This window comes from Macrotis lagotis, chromosome X (genome assembly GCF_037893015.1).
Source record: "Macrotis lagotis isolate mMagLag1 chromosome X, bilby.v1.9.chrom.fasta, whole genome shotgun sequence".
Lineage (NCBI taxonomy): Eukaryota > Metazoa > Chordata > Mammalia > Peramelemorphia > Peramelidae > Macrotis > Macrotis lagotis.
The window spans coordinates 183,661,619-183,681,955 of NC_133666.1; the positions used below are offsets into that span (position 1 = coordinate 183,661,619).

At 38.9% G+C, this 20,337-nt stretch overlaps 2 protein-coding genes across 4 annotated transcripts in view; one reads left to right on the forward strand and one right to left on the reverse strand.

Annotated features, from left to right (window-relative positions):
• The window catches only part of SLC5A10 (solute carrier family 5 member 10), a 168,325-nt gene that overhangs the window by 94,993 nt on the left and 52,995 nt on the right, over positions 1-20,337 (forward strand). The window lies entirely within an intron of this gene.
• The window catches only part of FAM83G (family with sequence similarity 83 member G), a 58,769-nt gene that overhangs the window by 29,075 nt on the left and 9,357 nt on the right, over positions 1-20,337 (reverse strand). For all 3 annotated transcript variants that reach the window (XM_074204384.1, XM_074204385.1, XM_074204383.1), the window contains exon 3: positions 1,078-1,245. In XM_074204384.1, coding sequence (XP_074060485.1) covers positions 1,078-1,245 — 168 coding nt within the window. The remainder of the gene's footprint in view (positions 1-1,077; positions 1,246-20,337) is intronic.

Sequence of the window (20,337 nt, forward strand, 5' to 3'; positions counted from 1 at the left end):
TTGTGCTTCACATAAGCCACTTGAAAGAGCTCAGGCTTGGGAGTGGGGGGAGGGGAATCACACTTGGAAAAATGCACTTAAATTACAGGCGTTGGAGCTTGGTAGCTTGTTAACCAGGTATGTCTGGAGTCTCTCCTATTTCTGAATCCTTGTACATGCTTTTGAGACTATTCAGGTTAACTAATTTGAAGTTCTGGCATTCAGATAAGAGTCTAGGCCTTTCTGTGAGACTTTCTGGAAAGAATTCCTCCTTTCCTTTCCACTCCTTAGGGTTTTTTCTTCCTTCTGCCAGCCCCCCTTCCCCCAGGACAATGTCTGGCACATACCAGAGCCTCAATTAAAAAAATCTGACTGACTTCTCAACACTGCAGGATTAAATAGCAAAATCAAAATGTTAGGGTTGGAAAAGACTTTAAAGGTAATCTAGTTCAACCTTCATTTTTATAGAAGTAATTGAACCTCAGAAAATAGAAGTGATTTGTTCATGGTCATATATGCAATTAGCAGCAAAATCCTGACTAGAACCCTAGCTTTCTGATTACCAGTCCAAATCTCTTTCTGTTATCTAACACTTCTTCTTTCCAAGCTCCTTAGCCTGGCCTTCAACATCTGGTTCCATACCTTCTACTCCAGTAGGTTAGTTATTTCCATTTCCTTGAAAATACCAGTCCTTCCATGCTGCTCTCTCTCTTTGTAATGTCCTTTTCTTCTCCTCCATTCTCCAAATCCAAAACATACTACTGCTCAGATTCCACATTCTATAGCCATCACAGCTCACAGTGGCACCGAGTTCTTTTAGTATATTCTCTCTGTATCACTCACTCAGCATCCATCTTTCTGCCTGGATATGGGTTATCCTTTCCACATATCCTTTCCACAGTCTCATGTTCCACATCTCCTAGAAGCCCCTTGAGACTAGGGGTAATGTCTTATACTTCTCTATATCCTCATAACCAGACATAAGGAGCTTAATAGGAGACATTGAACAATATTCTTTGACTTTCACTTGCAAGGTGAAGCTCTTCAGCCTCTAATCAAGATGCTGCATACTTGCATGGACAGACAGATCACCCTTACCTTCAGGTGTCCTGTGTGCATCTGGGCCCGCTCACACATGTGCAAGAAATACTTCACATTGGCCTCATCCACAATAATATACACAGCCACCTTCCTCTTGAAACCAGCATCCAGCAGGTCCTTAAAGATGTCGACATCTGTGAACATGTCCATGACCACAGCAATCACCTGTTAGGGGAGAGGTCAGGAAAGTGAGACCCATGACTACTTAAAGTACAAATGAATCCCAGTCTGATTCAACTTGTTAGAGCTAATGCAACTTTCAGAACAAGACACAGGACAGGGCCTTCACCCCTACCTTATTACCTTACCTGTAGCTATCAGAATATCAGAGACAAAAGACCTAAGAAATGCCCTAAGAGTGATTCAAAGCCCCCAAATTTTATTTTATTTTATTATTTGGGTCTCCCTATCTTGCTTGGACTAGAAACACAATGATGATTCACAGTTACTATCTCAGTGATGACCACTATGGAAGCTAGAACCTGCTCTATTTTCCCCACCCTACTCTGGTTCACCCTTTCTAAAGCAACTTGGTGGCCCTCTGATCCCAGCTTGACCATATTAGTGCAGGACTTAAGTGTAGACTTGATAACTCTTATATAACTCAGAACTCCTAGAATTACCAGCCTCAACCTCCCCGTAGCAGAAATTATAAGCAAGACACCACTGTGCCTATTTTAAATTTTTGTTAAACAAATTTTGTTGATGCATTCTGTTATGTTATCATCATTTCTGGAAATTTTTTTTGGCAAACAAGTAAAAACAGCTGTTACACAGTGAATGCATCTGACAATGTTTATATTGCTGATGCATTCTATCACTGTAATTTCTGGAAACCTTTTTTTTTGTAATAAAGAAAACAAACAAAAACAGCTGTTAGACAGTGAACACATCAAATAATGTTTATATTCCACCCTCACAGTTCCCTTCTGCCTGACACAAAGAGGTATTTTCCACTAAATGAAGACCAGAAAAGGGGAATTCATTTGTCCAAGATTACCCAGCAAGTAACAGAGCTCCACTAAAGATCTGGATTCTGGTGAGCCCAAGTAGGGCTTGTCTTAGGATTCTAGGAGAAGGAGAACCTAGTTTTTTTTTGGGGGGGGGGGTTGTTTTTTATTTAGAGCTGTGGATATCCCTTGGCTTTATTGTAAGCTTCACTGTCATATATGCATCTTGTCTCACCATAAACCATCTTGATGCCATGGAGAATAGAATTTCTTGGAATTAAAAATATGTGCACTTATAAAAAGAAATGTGTCCAAGAATTACCCTGGCCAGACAACTTGCCTAACTTAACTATTCCTTAATCTTTCTGGTTCAGTCCAAGTGTTCGTGCTTGGGGCTGACCTGGTCAAAGGCTGTGTATTCTGAGTTGCGGGTTTTCCCATTCAGGTGTGTCTGTCCTCTGAGTTCTCCTGCCATTTCAGCAAGAGCAGAGGCCATGGCCTTTAGACTTGTAACAGGAAGAACAAACAACGTGTTACCTCTGAGCTCATGATATGACTTGGTTTCACAACACAAACTCAAAGTCTATTTATTTCCCCATGGCTCACAGCTTAGTTCCCTAACTTCCCCTTTGTAAGAATTCTAAACTTGCTGGAGGCTTGAAAACCCATCCCATCAGAGGGGTGGTATAACTTCTTGAGCCCCAAACTTGGTGTGGGCAATCAGACAGAACCCAGGGGCTTCATTCTCTCACCCTAAGATCAGCTAGGACCAATAACTTCCCTTAGCTTTCCCCTCAGAGGTTCCCTGGTCAGCTTATTAACTAGAGCATCATAGAATATAAAAAGCTCTATGCTGGAAGTCAGGAATCTTACATTTTAATCCTGGCTCAATTATTAGCTCCATCTCCTCTAAGGCTCCATTTCGTACTGTGCAAATCAAGAAGATATAACTAGAACAGGGGTTCTTAATCTTTTTGTGGGTCTTGAATCCCTTTTGACAGTTTTGTGAAGCTTAAGAATCCTTTTTCAGAATATTTTTAAATTTATAAAATTCTTTTTTTTTTTTTGCAAGGCACACAGCTAGGTAATTAGAAAGTGTCTGAGGCCGGATTTGAACTCAGGTACTCCTGACTCCAGGGCTGGTGCTCTATCCACTGAGCCACCTAGCCGCCCCAAATTTATAAAATTCTAAGTAGTACAGAGGAAACCAATAACACTGAAATAGTTATCAAAATATTAGGAAAAACAAACTCAAGAACCCCAGGTTAAGAACCTCCATCCCAAAACAAATTTTCTGCTTTGTGAGGGAGAAGTCATGATCCAGAGGAGTAAAGGAGACTATAAGTTGCAAAAAAAAAAAAAAAAGGTGTTGACCAGGACTGGTGGAGATAATATCCTTATCTAGGAGTTCCCTAAGCTAATGAACTCAAAGATTTAGTCCCCAGTCCTAGCCCTAAGTTTCAAATGCCAATGAAACATCCAGATGTAGATGTATAGTAGGCAGTAAGAGTTTCTGATCTGCAGCTCTAGAACAAGTTGAGGGTAGAAATAAAGACTGGGAGTCAAATACAAAAGAAGTAATAATTAAAACCATGGGAGCAAATGAAAACACTAAAGGAAAGAATGTAGAGAGTAATAAGAGAGAGCAAACAAGGGTCAAAGGACAGAACTTTGTGGCACTAGATCATCCATAAGATCCTTTCTAACATATTCTATGACTCTATGAAGCCAGCCAAAGGCTAAAAGGCACTGAGTCCCAGGAGGAATGTTTCTTGGACCCAACCCAAGACCCACATTCCCCACAGAACTATTACTACTCCAGTTCATATAGATTTCTTTTTTCTTTAAATGCTCCTTAATTTTAAGTCAGGACCACAAATTTTTAGCACAGGCTGCTTTCATAATTGATAGAATAATAGACTGAACTGAAAGGGAACCTTAAATATTAGTCCAACACCCCCACTTTACAGATGAAGAAACTGAGGTCCATAGAATTTTAAGTGACTTGCCTGTGATCTTACTCTTAGTCTCTTGGTTCTGTATCTTTGGCTAGATTAGAAATTTCTTCAAAATGAGAACTATGTCTTATTTCCTTAGGATTGTAGAGCATCATTATAGAGCTAAAAAGAACCTTGAAGATCATCAAGTTAAAATTCTCATTTTATAAATGAGGAAACTGAGGCCTTTCCCCTTCTATGTCATTTAGCACTAAATTTGACTGAGAGCAAACTAAATTGATAGACATTCTCACTGAGGCTTAGAAGATTCATATCATCATCCAGGATTGTACAAAGAATGACTAATACATGGATAAATGTCCTGAATCTGGAGTCAAGAAGATATGAATTCAAATCTAGCCTAAGACATTCACCAGCTGGGTGACCCTGAGCAAATCATTCAATCTTAGTCTTCCTCAGTTTCCATATCTGTAAATTGGGGATAATGACAGCACCTACCTCCTAGAACTGTTGTCTGGATAAACTGATATAATATTTGTAAAAGGTCTTACAAAAATCTTAAAGAGCTATATAGATAAATGCTGGCTATGTTATTATAATTTTAAAATTTTTATTATTATCAGAGCACAGGGGCTACTTGCTTCAGTGTGAACTACTAATAAGGAGGAAAAGCCAGTCTTATGTTTGAAAAAGGTAGGAAGCTATTAATATGAGATATTAGAGAATTACAAGGAAGACTCCTTTTCCTATATCACTATTATGGTTCCTAAAATTATGCCATTAGAGATTAATTTTCTTGAATTTATAAAAATTTTGGTCAGGGGGAAAGGGGCAAAAGCTCTAGGAGGAAGGGAAAGAAAAACCTTTGCTGCAAAGAGGAGCAGGTTCCCAATACAATTAGCATGGGTGCAAGAACAAGCATTTTTAAGTGCTTAACTAGGTACTAGATACTGGGTTGGGTAGGGAGATGAAGAGACTTAAGTTCTAGATCTGCTTCTGCTACTCTGTTGGGGGTGGGAGAAGGAAAAGCACTAGATTTAGCATCAAGAGGATCTGGGTTCAAATTTCTGTAAAATGAGGGGGTTGAATGAACTCTTCAGTTCTAAATCTATAAATCTTTGAAAGTTACTATTCATGTGACCTTGGGTATGGCTGAGTTTCTTGGAGTCTCAGATGGCTTACATGTCAAATGTCAGATGACCTCTCAGGCTCAGAACAGGTTGCTTAGAGTTTGTAAAACTAATATTTTTTCCTAATATTTTGATAATTATTTCAGTGTAATTGGTTTCCTCTGTGATACTTAGAATTTTAAATTTAAAAACATTTTGAAAAAAAGGGTAGTAGCCCAAAACACACAAAAAGATTAAGAACCCCTGTTCTAGAGAAAAAAAAAAACAGGAAAGCATGGGTTGCAAAAGAGGGAAATGAGTGTCAAATCTCAGCCACAAATGTTAGGAATAATCAGGGCTACTGAGTGTTGTTTCTGTCCTGCCACAGTTGAGTATCTTCTTAAGCTGATTCCATTTCAGTCACAAACCCCTCAGAAAACCAGCTGTGGTGTCTGCTTAGCTGACTTCAGCAGTGAGCACGGCAAGGCTCTGGCACTGGGTTATGGGCATTATTAGTCTGTGCCAAGTAAATAGATAATGCTAACTTCCAAGCTGTTTAATGACCCTGAGTGAAAGCTTCTCTTCCAACCAGCTTAAGTATTTACCTTCAGCTTGGTGATAGAAACAAACCTGCTTCTTATCCCTCCCCTCCAACACACCACAGAGCACATCTGTGAATTATTCTGGTCAAAATTGCATGTGGCAGACCCATAAATTGTGGGTCACCACATGATTATTCAGTACCCACAATCTTACCTCCTTCTCTCACCCCCTTCCTCAAACCCAGCCCAATAAGACTGCTGTCCAACCACCCCTCCCATCCATTGCTCAGGGCCACAAAGACTGTAGCCTGCTCTTGGGCGTGTTTGCACGCTCTTTGCAATGAGCTCACCTGGGCCTCAGCAAAGGGATACATTGTCCCAGGAAGCAGGCCCTTACAGGTTGGTCCTCACTCCGGTTTTGGTTGAGTGTAGTCAGCTTGGGAATGGTCAGATGTTCTGACCAGGGATGTGTTGGTACATATTTAACAATTGGCTCTTAAAATATTTTTTTGTAAATAAAACTTTATTTTTTCCAATTACATGTAAAAATCATTTTCCACATTCATTTTTAGAAGAATTTGAGTTTCAGATTTTTCTTCCTCTTCCCTCCACAAGACAGTTCTACATACGCAATCATGGAAACATATTTGTTATGTTGTAAAAGAAGAAAAACAACAAAAGGGAAAAGCCACAAAGAACAAAAGAATAATGAAAATGTTTCAATCTGCATTCAGACTCCATAGTTCTTTCTCTGGATGTGGATAGCATTTTCCGTTATGAGTTGTTTGAAATTTTTTTAATTTTTTTTAGTTGTTTGAAATTATTAAGATATTTTTTTGAAAAATGTGCAGGACAAAAAAAATTTTAATTAAAAAAAGAAAACTATGCAGGACTCACTTCAGAGTTTAAGCTACATTATTTTCTCCATTAATTTCTTAAGTCTAGACAATGAATAAAACAATGAATCAAGTCCTGATTTGTAGAATCTGCAGATTTCTGAGGTGTATATCCCCATAACAATTCTGGCTTCAGCACAGCACTCATCACAGCTATTGATGCCTTAAGAAGTTGATTTTGGAAATTGTATGGAGGATGGGTGGGACGGGGACAGGCAAGAAGCAAGCAAACTATTTAGGAGCCTATTCTAACAGAGCTTTGAGGTTATGAAGACCCAATTTAGAGTTATGGAAAGACATGGAAGGATGCAAGAGAACTTTCAGAGACCAAATCAATAAGAATGACAGGGTTCTTACTGGAGGCTATTTACATGCCAAAATGGTACTTGTTGGGTAGCAAAATGCTCCTTAATGTATGACATTAGCAGAATTTCCATGATTATCACAGAAAAATCCTGGACAAAAACCAGGAACCCCAGGTTTAAAAATCTTTTCTAGATCTATATTATAGGGTTCAAACTCTCTCTTTCCTTCTACCTGCTCCTTAAAATCAATTGGGCAACAAAATACAGACAGGATCATAGACACAGACATGCCCCTATGCCTTCACTGAAAGGCAGCATTAGCATAACAGTAAAAGGAAAAATGAACTTGGAAGGAGAGACATGGATTTGAATCCTGGCTGTTTAACCCTGGTCAGCCCAATCATTTTACCCAAGTCTCAATTTCTTCAGCTGTAAAATAGGATTCTAATACTTGCATTTACTCACCCCGATAGGGTTGTTACAATGAAAAGCACCATATCAATCTAAAACTTCTTTCTATGAATGTTACATATAATTCTTATGAAAACAGATTCCAAAGGAAATAGAAAAGAGAAGCAGGGTATAAATTAAATTCTTTTATGGCCCAATGCCTGAATTTCATTTGGCTCAAGCTTATTTTCTTTTGCAATTGGGTATATAGGCTTGTATTCATGTTCAAGCTGGCTTAATTGATGGGTTTGGCTCCAAATGATTAGGAATCTAAGGCCCAAAGCAAATTGATCCTTGGCAGATATCATTTTCCCACTGACTTCCATTATAAAACTGAAGAGATGTTTCCTGGGAAGGCTTTTGGTGCCTGCAGGTAATAAACTCACCTTTACCTAACTCTCTCTAGCATACAAACCCACCAATCACCAACTCTCTGAATCCCAGGTCACCCATCAGTTAGCACATGTCATTGTGTCCTGGGAAAGCACTCATGTATCCAAGGCAAAGTTCCCTTGGCCTCCAAAGATGCTTCTATCTGTAGGCTTCTTTAAGGTCAACCTATCTTCAATGAAATGTAGTCAAACTATCCACGGTTGCATCCTGCCTCTTTCTGATTTAAAGTGTCTTTTTCCTTTCATGGAAAGAAGTACAAAGTGGTCATGTTGGCTTATGAAATCTTTCCCTGGTCTCATTTTAGGTAACCTACTACCTATCCAGGTACATTTCCTAGTAGTAAACAGAATAAACAAAAACATGCCCTGGAAGGGGACCAGCCAGGTGCTAATTCCACTGAAGGGGGGAGAGTCCTGCTATAAAGTAGGTCAGGGGCTCATTCCATTGCCCCGCCCTACCCAAGACAGATGGGGACTTGTTTCATGGGGATTTGGAGCAGCTCCTCACTGGGGCCAGGGCAAGATGTGATCTAACAGGACTCACATAATCCCCAGGTACACACCCATTGCTCTATACACGTCATCTTCCTGTACTCCAAGTGCTTGTAAGCCTATAAATTCAGAGTTCATAAAGCAAAGCAGGAGTAAGTAGGAAGCCCCACTCAAACCTTCCCCACAAAACGAGGACTGGATTAGGCATACTATGGGAAAACTAGCTGCAGGACACTGTGTGCCCCCAGGACATTGCTCTTTTGGGGGAAGCTCTTAAGGTTTTAGACAATATATTAGATGTGATAAGGAAAGCTCATAAAAGTGACATAAACAACCTAGTACTGGACTTGAAGTCAGAAGACCTGAGTTTATAACTGGCCTCATCCTTAATAGTTGTGTGACCTGGGCAAGTCACTTAACTGCCCCAGTTTCCTCATTTGAAAAATGGAAACAGGTGGCTAGGTGGCACAGTATATAGAGCACCGGCCCTGGAGTCAGGAGTACCTGAGTTCAAATCCGGCCTCAGACACCTAATAATTACCTAGCTGTGTGGCCTTGGGCAAGTCATTTAACCCCACTGCCTTATAAAAAAAAAAAGAAAAAATGGAAATAATAACTGCACCTATCTAAAAGGGCTGTTGGGAAGACCAAATTAGATAAGATTTGCAAATTATTTTGCAAATCTTAAAATGATCTATGTAAGTATTAGTTATTTCAATGTTAATATAATAATTATTATATTCTGAAGTGGACTGGGCATGCTGTTTTTAAAAGCAGTGTTAGCTCTAGGATTCCCTTCAAAATATACCTAATTCCTAGCTCTTCACCCCAAACCCCTCTAGAAACACTATAAAAGGGTCCTATAGGAGTCCAGGATAGCTTTCTACAGATGAAGATATCTTATCCCAATACGTTGGATCCAATACTGTGAAACTGTCCAAAGTCAAGTAAGAATTAATTAGAGCTGTAGCTGTTGTCCCATTGAGAATTAGAGTGTTCTTTATACGAAAAGGAGTGGAGGCTAGTCTTACAAGAGTCTGGGATTGCAGATGTTTCTGAGATTGCTTTAGACAAAGTATCTACTTGTTGTGTACCAGACACTGTGCCAAGTGCTTTACAAATATTTCATTTGCTCTTCACCACAATACTGGCAAGTGGAAATTATTATTTTCATTTTACAGTTGATGAAACTGAAGTGGAGGTAAAGTGACTTGCCCTGAATCATACAGATAATACATGTCTAAGGCTGAATATGAACTCAGGTCTTCCTGACTCCAGGAAAACCAATTATAGTGAAATAGTTATCAAATTTTTTTAAATAAGTTCACAGACCCCAGGCTAATAGCTGCTGCTTTAGGCAAGAGAGTGCTCTTCTCTTCCCATTATTAACAAGGTGAATTTCCTCACCTTTGCTAGACATAGTCTAGCTCAGTAGTGTCAAACTCAGTAGTGTCAAACCAAATGAAAACAGGAGTCACTAAACCACATATAAGCATCCCTGTGGGCTGCATGCTGACTTAGAAAACCACATATTAACATTATTTGTCTTCAATTATATTTGTATCTATTTTGTTAAATATTTCCCAATTACATTTTAACTGGGTTCTAGGGCTGACCCCACATGATTGGTACCTCTGGTTTAGATGAACAATTCACTACTCTTTTGGGGAACAACCACAGCCTCCTCTCCTATACTCTTTCCATGCAGATCCTCTGTTCAAGTATATCAGGACTACTTAAAGTTCCTCAGACACATTTTTCATCTTCTTGCTTCTCATTCATTGTTATTTTTCAATGACTGTCCATGAAACTATTAGGGGTTTTCTTGGCAGAGATTGTGGAGGAGTTTGCCATTTCCTTCTCCAGCTCATTTTACAGATAAGGAAAGTGAGGCAAACTGGATTAAGTGTCTGGCCCAAGGTCACACAGCTAGTATCTGAGGCTGAATTTGAATTTAGGACAATAAGTCTTCCTGACTGCAAACTGGAGTTCTAGCTTCTCTTCTCATCCAAACCTACTATCCCATTCTTCAAGATCCTACTCAAAGGTCTCCTCTTTCATGACATCTTTCTTAATGCTCTCCCCCTCTTCTGAATTCCTCTAAACCTGTCCCATAAACAATAGCACTTAAAGAAGAATCATAGAGTTACAAGTGACCCCTTTAGTCCTTTGGTTCAACCTTTCCCCGAATCAAGAACTCCTAAAGCATGATAAGTCATACCTTAAAGCACAATATAAATAATGTCATTCATTATTATCTAAACCTTTTTTCTGCCAAGGATAAAAACTTAAAAATTATCCTGTTGTATTTGGCCAAACATTTTAATCAATTCACCTCTAAACAGCTCCTAGATTTGTTGAATTTCAAGTTCCACCTGTGGTGGGAGATCAAATGATTTCATGGGCCTTAAATGGCCTGTGGGCCGGATGTTCCCTGCCCACGATCTAGAGAGATAAAAACATTAAATGTTTATTATGTGCCAGGTTGGGGCAACCAGATGGCATAGTGGATAGCATAGAAAGTCAGGAAATTCATATTCCTCAGTTCAAATCTGCTTCTGACATTTGTAACCCAAGGCAAATCACTTCACCCTGTCTGTCTCAGTTTTCTCATCTCTAAAATGATCTGGAGAAGGAAAAGGTAAGCCACTCCAGAATCTTTGCCAAGAAAACCCCAAATGGGGTGGCAAAGAATCAGAAATGACTGGACCAAAGTATGCAGGATACATAGTTGCTAAACTACTGGGTAGACAAATTCAAACAAGCAGATTGGCCCTTTCCCTCAAGTAGCTTACATTCTAATAGAGGAAAAGAGCAAATAAGGGGGTTTGAGGAGGGGAGCACATAGCTGGAGATGCCCAGGGAGGGCTTAGAGGCATGGAATCAAACAAGAAAAGGTCAAAGCTATTCTACCAAAGAGGGTGGTTCTAGAGGCAGATAATATTGTGATTATTATTACTCTTCATCCTATAGGAAAAGCAGGTCTGGGAAACCAGCAGGTAGTACTACTTTTTTTTGTTGCCTTTTGAGATTTTGGGTGTGTAACTAAAGACCTGCTTGATTTAAGTCAAGTACTGTCAGAACACTGAGGATAACTATTCGAACTCAGCAAAGCAAGAGGGATTGCCAGTGCACACCCAAGGGTGTTAGCTCATAATTGGTCTCTAATGATCCAATGAGCATCCCTGGCATCTGTCCATCTCAAAAGCCCAGTCCATATTTTTCACTTCCATGCACTTAGATCCTTTAGGAAATGAATAATGGAGAAATACCACCATTTTACAGATGAGAAAAAGTGAGATAAAATGTAGCAAAGAATTTTGTATAAAGTAGGTACTCAATAAAGGTTGGTTAGAGAAATGAAGCCTGAAGTAGAACTAGCTACAAGGATGAAGCAGCAGTGCACTCCTGATGGTGATGAGTTGCCCTTGTGCCAGAAAAGTAACTTTGGCATAGCAATTCATTGCCAGAGAGGAAGGTGATGAGATCCAAGCCTAACTTCTTGACATTGCCTGACGAGTCATTTGGGCTGGGTTTTATAACCCTCTAACAGTGGCCTAGTTTCTTAGGTGAAGGCCTGTTGGATCAAAACCCTTTGAAAATCCCCTAATGCTCAGTGCCATTCTGCAGGCTCACTGCCATATGAAAGTGATGGCATGCCAGGATTTTATTTAAATGATAGAACAGAGGAAAAATCCATTGAGTAACTAGCTACACCTCAAATCATCTTAGCCCTTAAAGAGTCCAACCCAACTTATTGCAGGACTATTAGAACCTGCCAGACAGTGAAAAGCCTCAAACCAATTCAACATGTTAAAAGTGCCTACTACAAGTAAGAAATAAGATTCTCTATGATTACAAGCTACATTGGTAGGAGCTATTTCATTCAAAGTTCCTTATACCAGTAAAATCACAGTTATCATCAATGAAATCACTACCAAAAAAAGGTAGAGATATTAGGCAGAGATCCTATCCCAAACACTTTAAAAAATAACCTTGCAAAGATGACTGCTCAGGAGAAAGATCTGACCCTCATCCCACTTTCCTGGTCTGGTTTACTGTAGGGATCTAGGACCAAAGTTTGCATCCTTTAGCCAATGAATTTGTAGATACAGAAGCTAAAGGGAAACAGCATTTTCAGCGGACTAGGAATCACAAGAGTTGGATTTATGTCCCAGTTGTATATTTCTGATCTAGAGACTCAACAAAGGCCACTAGTTGACAAAGTAGTGTGCTAGGCCTAGACTCAGTGAGACCTGAATTCAACTCCAGTCTGACACTTATTGGCTGTGTGACCCCTGGGTAAATCATCTCTTTTCTCACCTGTAAAATGGAGATAATAATGGCACCTCCCTTTTAGGGTTGTGAGGACCAAATGTGATAATATGCCTGGTGCGCAGTGTTTAATAAGAGCTAATTTCCTTTCTTGTTTTTTCCCTTTCCTCATTGTGCCTCAGTTTCCTCATTTGAAAATGGCAATAATATTTTCACTAGCTACTTTATAGGTTAACTTAAAACTGATCTATTATTATTAACATTATTGTTGTTGTTGTTGTTGTTGCTGTTACAGAAACCTACTTTTCTAGTCCCACCTACTAATTTGCTAAATTGCTGTTATTGTTAAGTCCTTTAGTCGTGTCTAACTTTTCATGGCCCGAAGGACTATGCTGTTCCTGGAGTCTCTTTGCAAAGATACTGATGGTTTGCCATTTCCTTCTCTAGTGGGTTAGAACAAACAGATCAAGAGACTCGTCTAGGATCATACAACTATTAAGTGTCTGAGGCTGAATTTGAACTCAGGTCTTCTTGACTTCAAGTGCTCTATTCTATTGCCCAAGTTATCAATTGTCTATGTTATCTCTGATGACCTTTAGTACCTCTTTCTGAACTTAGGTTCTATTCTCTATAAAAATATGCTTATTGGACTAGATGACTGTCTCTTTCTACTATGATTCTAACTTTATTATAGCAATCTATTCCTTACCTCCCTTTGGAGTTCACTGATTACAATGCATACACATATGTATGTACTAACAAAAAAATTCTCCAGGTCTAGAGTAGAAAGTATCTAATAGGTCATCTAGTCTGATTCTTTCATTTTACAGTTGATGTTCTGAAAGATGAAGTGTTTTGCTCAAGGACCCTCAAGTAGTAAGTGACAGAATGAGACTTTTAACCTTTGATTCCAAGTTCAGCTTCCCTTCCAATGATTTACATCACCTTCCACTAGCCTCCAACACCTGTCTTCCAAGTCCAGTTGCATTTAAGGCAGATCATTGCTTAGAGAGTCCATCAAGGCAGTCCCAACTCTGCAGATAAGGGCTATCTATGGCTCTGCCTCCAGAAGTCTATTCCAGGACCCAGGTCTATGTTGTTCTTCATGTATTTTGCCCAGGAGAATATCAGATACATTTAAATAGATGATATATGTAAGAGGCTTTGTAAACAAAAGCTGTTATTATTGATAAATGCTTTATAGCAAGTATATCATGCCATAGCTATTTTCTAGGTTCTTACTTTTATACCAAATGCTTAGAACAAGGAATCACAGAATTTCAGACAAATCTAAAAGACAATTCCTGACTGTAATGATGTTTACAGACTAATACAGAATCCAGGTCTCAGACACAAGAAACAATTGTTAATAATACTAAGTCTTAAGTGGTACATATCAAGCATAAAATGTTACAGGTATTAAAATAGTCATAGAGAGGTCAGAGAACACATGAGGAGGACCTTAAAAGATGAACAGAATTTCAACAGGTGTGCTAGGGAACAATGTGATCATACCCTGGCAGGAAAAATATACTTTTAATATATATTTTTAAGGATCTGTGATCTCAGTGATATTAGAATTCCTTTCAACAATGCACCCTTGTCCCTACCTTCCTGTAAATTCACCACCAGGAATCTGTTTTAATATGCTGGGAGCAGAGTGAAAGTATACATTTAATTGATTTTTAAAATGAAAACTGGGAGGGATAGCTTCTATATTTCCAACTTCGGACATTATTTCCCTTCCGACAGTTTACAATTCAACCAAACTGTCTTCTTGCAGGCCTTCCTCACACAAGATGCTTCATCTTCCTCTTTCCTCCTCTGTACTGGCTGCCCCCATGCCTCAGCCTTCTCTTTGAAAATCTGAGTTTCCAGGGGTGGCTAGGTGGCGCAGTGGATAAAGCACCAGCCCTGGAGTCAGGAGTACCTGGGTTCAAATCTGGTCTCAGACACTTAATAATTACCTAGCTGTGTGGCCTTGGGCAAGCCACTTAACTCCACTGCCTTGCAAAAACCTAAAAAAATAAAATAAAATAAAAATAAAAATCTGAGTTTCCTGAAAAATTCTGCTCAAGTACTACCTTCTTTCTAAAGTTGTTTCTGCTCATCTCCCCAATTCCAATGTCCTCCCTTCATAAAATTTATCTTCCAATTTTAATGTACTTATTCTGTACATGTCCTTCCAATAGTAGTAGTGTCCTGAAGGCAGAAACTATCTTTGTATCTCTGATCCCCAGCAGCATTTTCCACATAGAAGGTAGACAATGAAACAAAGCCTTGCTTGATTGATTGTATGAAAGAAATGGGCTCTGAAAAATACTAACAGGAGAAAATGATAGAATAAATCTAAAACTAAAAGGTGAATTTTAGTAAGAATAAATATAAAGAGCTATTCTTAGTTTCAAATAAAACCCACTATAAGTACAAATTAGAGAAGATGTAGTTAGAGAATAGTGCATGTGAAAAAGACCCCAGACCTCAATATGTTACCCTTCTCTCCTCCCACCCCAAAAGGTATTGTATTAGGCTTCTAGGAGCTTAGTACACACACACACACACACACAAATAAAAGCTTCTACCCTGCTCATTCCACTTCTGTTTTCCATTCTGGTGCCATATTCTGGGTAGAATATTTATATGTAAACAGGAAAGCCAGGATTCAAATTCAGATCTTCTAAATATTAATTCAGCACTCTTTTCATTATACTACCATGGATTCAACATGTTTTGCTTAGGTTCAGAAGGCAGCATTATCTAAAATTCTAAGTCCTATGAGCTAGGAACAATAAGAAGAAGCTGCATCGAGACAGATTTTCACTAAGTATAAGGAAAAAATTTGCTAGGAACCTGAGCACTCCAAAAGAGGATGGAAGTATTTCAGTTGATAATGAGTCCCCAGCACTGGAAATCAAGCAGAGGCTGGATGATCATTTGTTGTAGAAGAACTTCCTACAGAGGTTGAATTTAGGATAGATAACATTTTAGGTCCCCACGAGATCTGATATCACCATTACTTCTACACGGTCTCCTATATAAATGGCTGCATAGTCCTTTTGCTTCTTAATACATATACTTTCCTCTTTATCCCAGCAATGCAAAGAACTTGATATCTATTTTACTTTGAATACAAAAATCTCTAACAGGAGAAAATGATAGAATAAATCTTTTGTCCATACACTAAACTCTCAAAGTAAACTGAGCCTCATCTAGTGATAGTAAATAAGAAGCTATGGAGGCATAAGGGACCAAGTTCTGAGCTTGAAGTCAGAAATTCAGTTCAAATTCCACTTCTGACACTTACTAGCTGAATGACAGTGAGCAAGTCATTTTAACCTGAGTGTCTCCTCATCAATAGCATGGAGTTAGGAATACCTGTCTTACTAACTTCCCAAAAGTTATGGTGAGGCTCAAAGTAGTTAATAATGGGTATAAAATGCTTTGAAAACCTTATGATACTACAAATGCTATTTTAAAAAAAATTATTAAATTAACAGGAAATTCTGGATTCAACCCTAAATACTACACATACATACATACACACACTCACACATGTTTTGAATTTTTGAGTAAAGAGACCAGATCCAGGCAGCTAGGTGGTGCAGTGGATAGAGCACCAGCCCTGGAGTCAGGAGAACCTGAATTAAAATCCTGCCTCAGACACTTAATAATTACCTAGCTGTGTGGCCTTGGGCAAGCCACTTAACCCCACTGCCTTGCAAAAGAAAACCTAAAAAAAAAGAGACCAGATCCCTGTGAACTTTAAAAAAAAAATTATAACTCCCAAATAAACTTTTTTAAAAAGAGACCAGAGGTACAAAGAAGAAATGCCCCTGGCCTAGACCTGTCAGGTCAGTGGTAACAACTTCTACAAAGAATGAATTACTGAAATCTCTTTGTTCCCCCAGTAGACTTCCTAGGGAGCCATGCCTACTGAGAAAAGAACCTCTACCAAATCAGGGTAACCACCAGAGTCAAGTCAATAAACACTTGTTTAATATGCTAAGTGACTGAGCTGACAAGACTTAGATCTGGGCACCTTGCCTCAGTTTCCTCACCAGTCTGATGCTACATTGGAATCTTTCTTCCTCCCTCTTTGGCATCAGAAGGATTAACAAGACAATGTCTGGCTAGGGTTATAGTAGCAAACTCATTGGGGCAACTTCTGTGCTCTTCCCAGGGTGAGTGACAGGAGAAGCTGGGTGCTGTGGGAGGTCTGCTACAGTCAGCACAAAAGAAGATTCCACACTTCCCAAACCAGTCTAATCCACCCCCACCCTCATAAGGCAATTCATCCACCCAAGATGCACAAAACAAGAAATGCTAATCTAACAGTTAGTAGGATAGCCAGCATGATCCCACCTTTCTTTTCTTTTGGAGGGAGGGGATAGTTGCAGAGGGAGAAAGATCTCTACCCAGCAGGGTAGGGCTCTTCAAAAACTTAGTGCATACTAGAGTCAAAGACTGAGACCTTAATCAAAAAGCCTGAATCAGAAGAATATGTCTAAAAACTTCACTTACCTTCTGGAATTAAGACTGACATTTTATTAAAAAGATAATTAACAGAGGCCACTACCTATTTGCTGAACAGTACTAGGATCACGTAGGCATCTAGGCTTCATAGTGGATAGAATCCTAGACTTGGAATCCTGAAAACTTTACCAGCTTTGACACCAGGCAAACCCCAGTTTCTTCATATGTAAAATGAGTATTGTTAATAATAACACTTATTTCACAGGTTTTTGTTAGGAAAGAATAAGGCAACATGCAAAGTGCTTTGCAAATCTTAATTTGCTATATGAATGCTAGCTATTGGTGGTAATGATGATGATGAGAGTGATAATAATGATATGCCCAGAGATTATACTTTGTCACTGTTAAATTCATTTTATTGTCTAGACATAACTTGTGGGTTTAGATATCAGTTGACATGGATTCTTAGTCACTTACTCAGTAGCAGAGAGTTTAAGGGAGGAAATTAAACAAATTCTTTATTTAGTTTTGAGATATGCAGCAGTGCCTGTTCAGTATAGAATGAGAATGCTAAAAAAAAAATGAAAGAAACAAAGTCTGTGAAATGCTATGAATTTCTTAAAGACAACTAGCAGATAAGATAAAGGGACAATGATTGACAGCAAAACTAGCTTTGAGGAAAAGGTCATAAGGCAAAAATGTTAGGCAAAGAAGGGGATTAGAGATCTAGGCAGGCACGACAACCTCCTCTGAAGGCTATCATCGGAATAAATGTCCAAAACTTGGACATTTAGAGTTGGCAAATCCCTCCAGTATCTTTGCCAAGAAAACCTTATGACTCCCACAGGCAGCCCTTCTTGGATTGCTCTGTGCAGGGATTAGATGATCATCCCCTCATCACATTCTTGCTTTACAGGGCAAAAAGCAACCCACATCACATACAAGGTTAAAATCTTGGAGGACCTATTACTAGAATGTATCTTAGGTAAATATTGACTCTTCCTCTACTCCACCTTGCCCTGAAAAGCTTGTAGCTAAATTTACGTTGGAGTTAAAGAATATCATAAATATTAAGTTATGGTAACATTAATCATAATAGTTCACATTTATGTAACTCTTTAAGGTTTACAAAGTACTTTCTTCCAGTGAAACACAGTATAAATTATTACCTCTTTTGTACGGATGAAGAAACAGAGGCTGAGAAATGAGGCAACTTGTCCAGCTAGTATCTGAGACTGGCAGTCAGTCAACAAATATTTATTAAATATTTTCTATGTACAAGGCAAAAAAAAAACCCAGGTCCCTTAACTTCGAATCTAGTATTTACACACTATATCTATGTGTAGGTATCTAGAATCTCAGGGCTGGCTCCAAGCTCAAAGGTCATCTAAGCCAATCTGTCCCTGAAAAGGAATTACCTCTCTAATGCTTCCCTAAGAAGTGGTCATTCAGTCTTCTACTTAAGGACCTCCAGTGATCAGGGAAGCTTGAAGTCCATTCTTCTTTTGGCAACTCAACCAAGAAAGATTGAGTATCTAAGTTGATGCCAAAAATGTAGACCTGTCTTCTTGCTAATGGCTGAAACAGGAAGTTAACTTGTAAATAACAGGCTTAAGTAAAATTTCCTATCTCACCCTCTCATTTTTGCCCCTGAAACCCTTTCATTAGCTCAATGTGAGAAGTACAGACTGATTCTCAACTTCTATTTAACTGGAGAACTTGCATTCTGAGGACAATTCTTAAGAGCATGTTTTTCAGAATTAGAAAAATCCATTCTCACAGATAAGAAGCTAAAAGGGATCATGATACAGTGAACAGAACAATAGCTTTAAAAGCAAAGGACCTGGGCTCAAATCCCAGATCTTCCATTTACTATCTTTGAGACTTGGGCAAAAAGATTCTCTCTGAGCCTTACTATTCTCCATGTATAAAATAAGGGGGTTGGACTAGAAGAATTTTGAGATCTTTTCCAATTCAAAATTTTTGTTTCAGGAAAAAAGAGAAATAGGCTTAGTATACTGAGACTGAACATTATGCAAAGGAAATTTTGCATAATGTAACCTGAGGCAGGCTAGGTAGAGCTTGCCTAGATCTCTCTTCTCCACTAGATACAGTAATCTGAAATTTACCATCAGTTTGAGAGGCAAGGTATGGAAGAAGAGAAGGCACGGAAGGGTCAAGGGCTAAATAACTAATAATGCTTTTTGTCCTTCATTCTCAAAGAAGAACATGGCATCAGGAGAGGTGATGCCATGGCAAGCACATGAATTGGATTTTAGTGAGGGGAAGGCTGTGCTATGTCACCAGCCTTACTTTCTCCTCCAGAGCCATCTAAGTTCCAGTGGGCAGATTAGAATCAAGATGATTTGAGATGGCCCTAGATACAAGGAATTCAGGATTAAGTGACTTGCACAAGGTCACATAGCTAGTAATTGTCTGAGGTCAGATTCAAACCAGTCTTCCTGACCCCCAAGGCCAGGGTTCTATACACTGTACCACCAAGTTGCCCAAAAAGAGCAAATTTATTCTGTATGGATGTAGGGGCTAGCGTCCAATATGTCTGAATTATAAGAGGATATATTTCATTTCATTTTTATTAAGGGCAGAATATCATAGTGATTAGATAGCTGCCTTGAACCAAACCATCTCGGGAATCAGTAAACTCTTCCAAAACTGTGTTTTAAAGTAGAGGCTGAATAAACTACCTGTTGGCATTATCTTAGAAGGGTTCCATATGTGTTACGGAAAGATGTACTAAATGACCTATTTTTTGTTCACTTGGATCTGACTTCTGATGACCCCATGGACCATAGCAAAGGTCAGTACTGTCCATAAGGTTTTCTTGGCAAAGATATTGGAGTGATTTGCCATTTCCTTCTCTAGGGGATTGAGGTAAACAGATACTAAGTGACTTGTTCAGGTTCACACAGATAGCAAGTATCTGAGGCAGGATTTGAATTCAAGTCTTCCCAATTCCAGTCCTTCTATCCACTAAACCATCTAGCCCCCTCCTAAATTACTTCTAATATATAATAATTCTAAGGCTTACAGTTTTTCACATTCCTCTTCTCAAAATACAAATTGCCCAGAATGCTTAGCATTTTCAGACATTATCAGCCAAAATCTTAAATTAATTTTAAGATTCTTTCTAATCTATGCAATCCATGAAGTAGGTAGAAATGTCACTAGTTTACTCAGGAAGACACAGGCTGGTCCTAGGAGGGAGCCCCACAATCTAAATTTTCTGTTTTTAATATCTATATTTATTGAGTCAACCTGGAATGATAGGCTGGAAGTGGAGGAAAGCTCCAGAGAAAAGTTTGCATCAAGCATTTATTGTGGCCTTGTGCTCAAATGACCAAGTAGTCATGTATATGCTTCTCATCCTAACTGCTTCCCACCTAGAAGTCCCTAC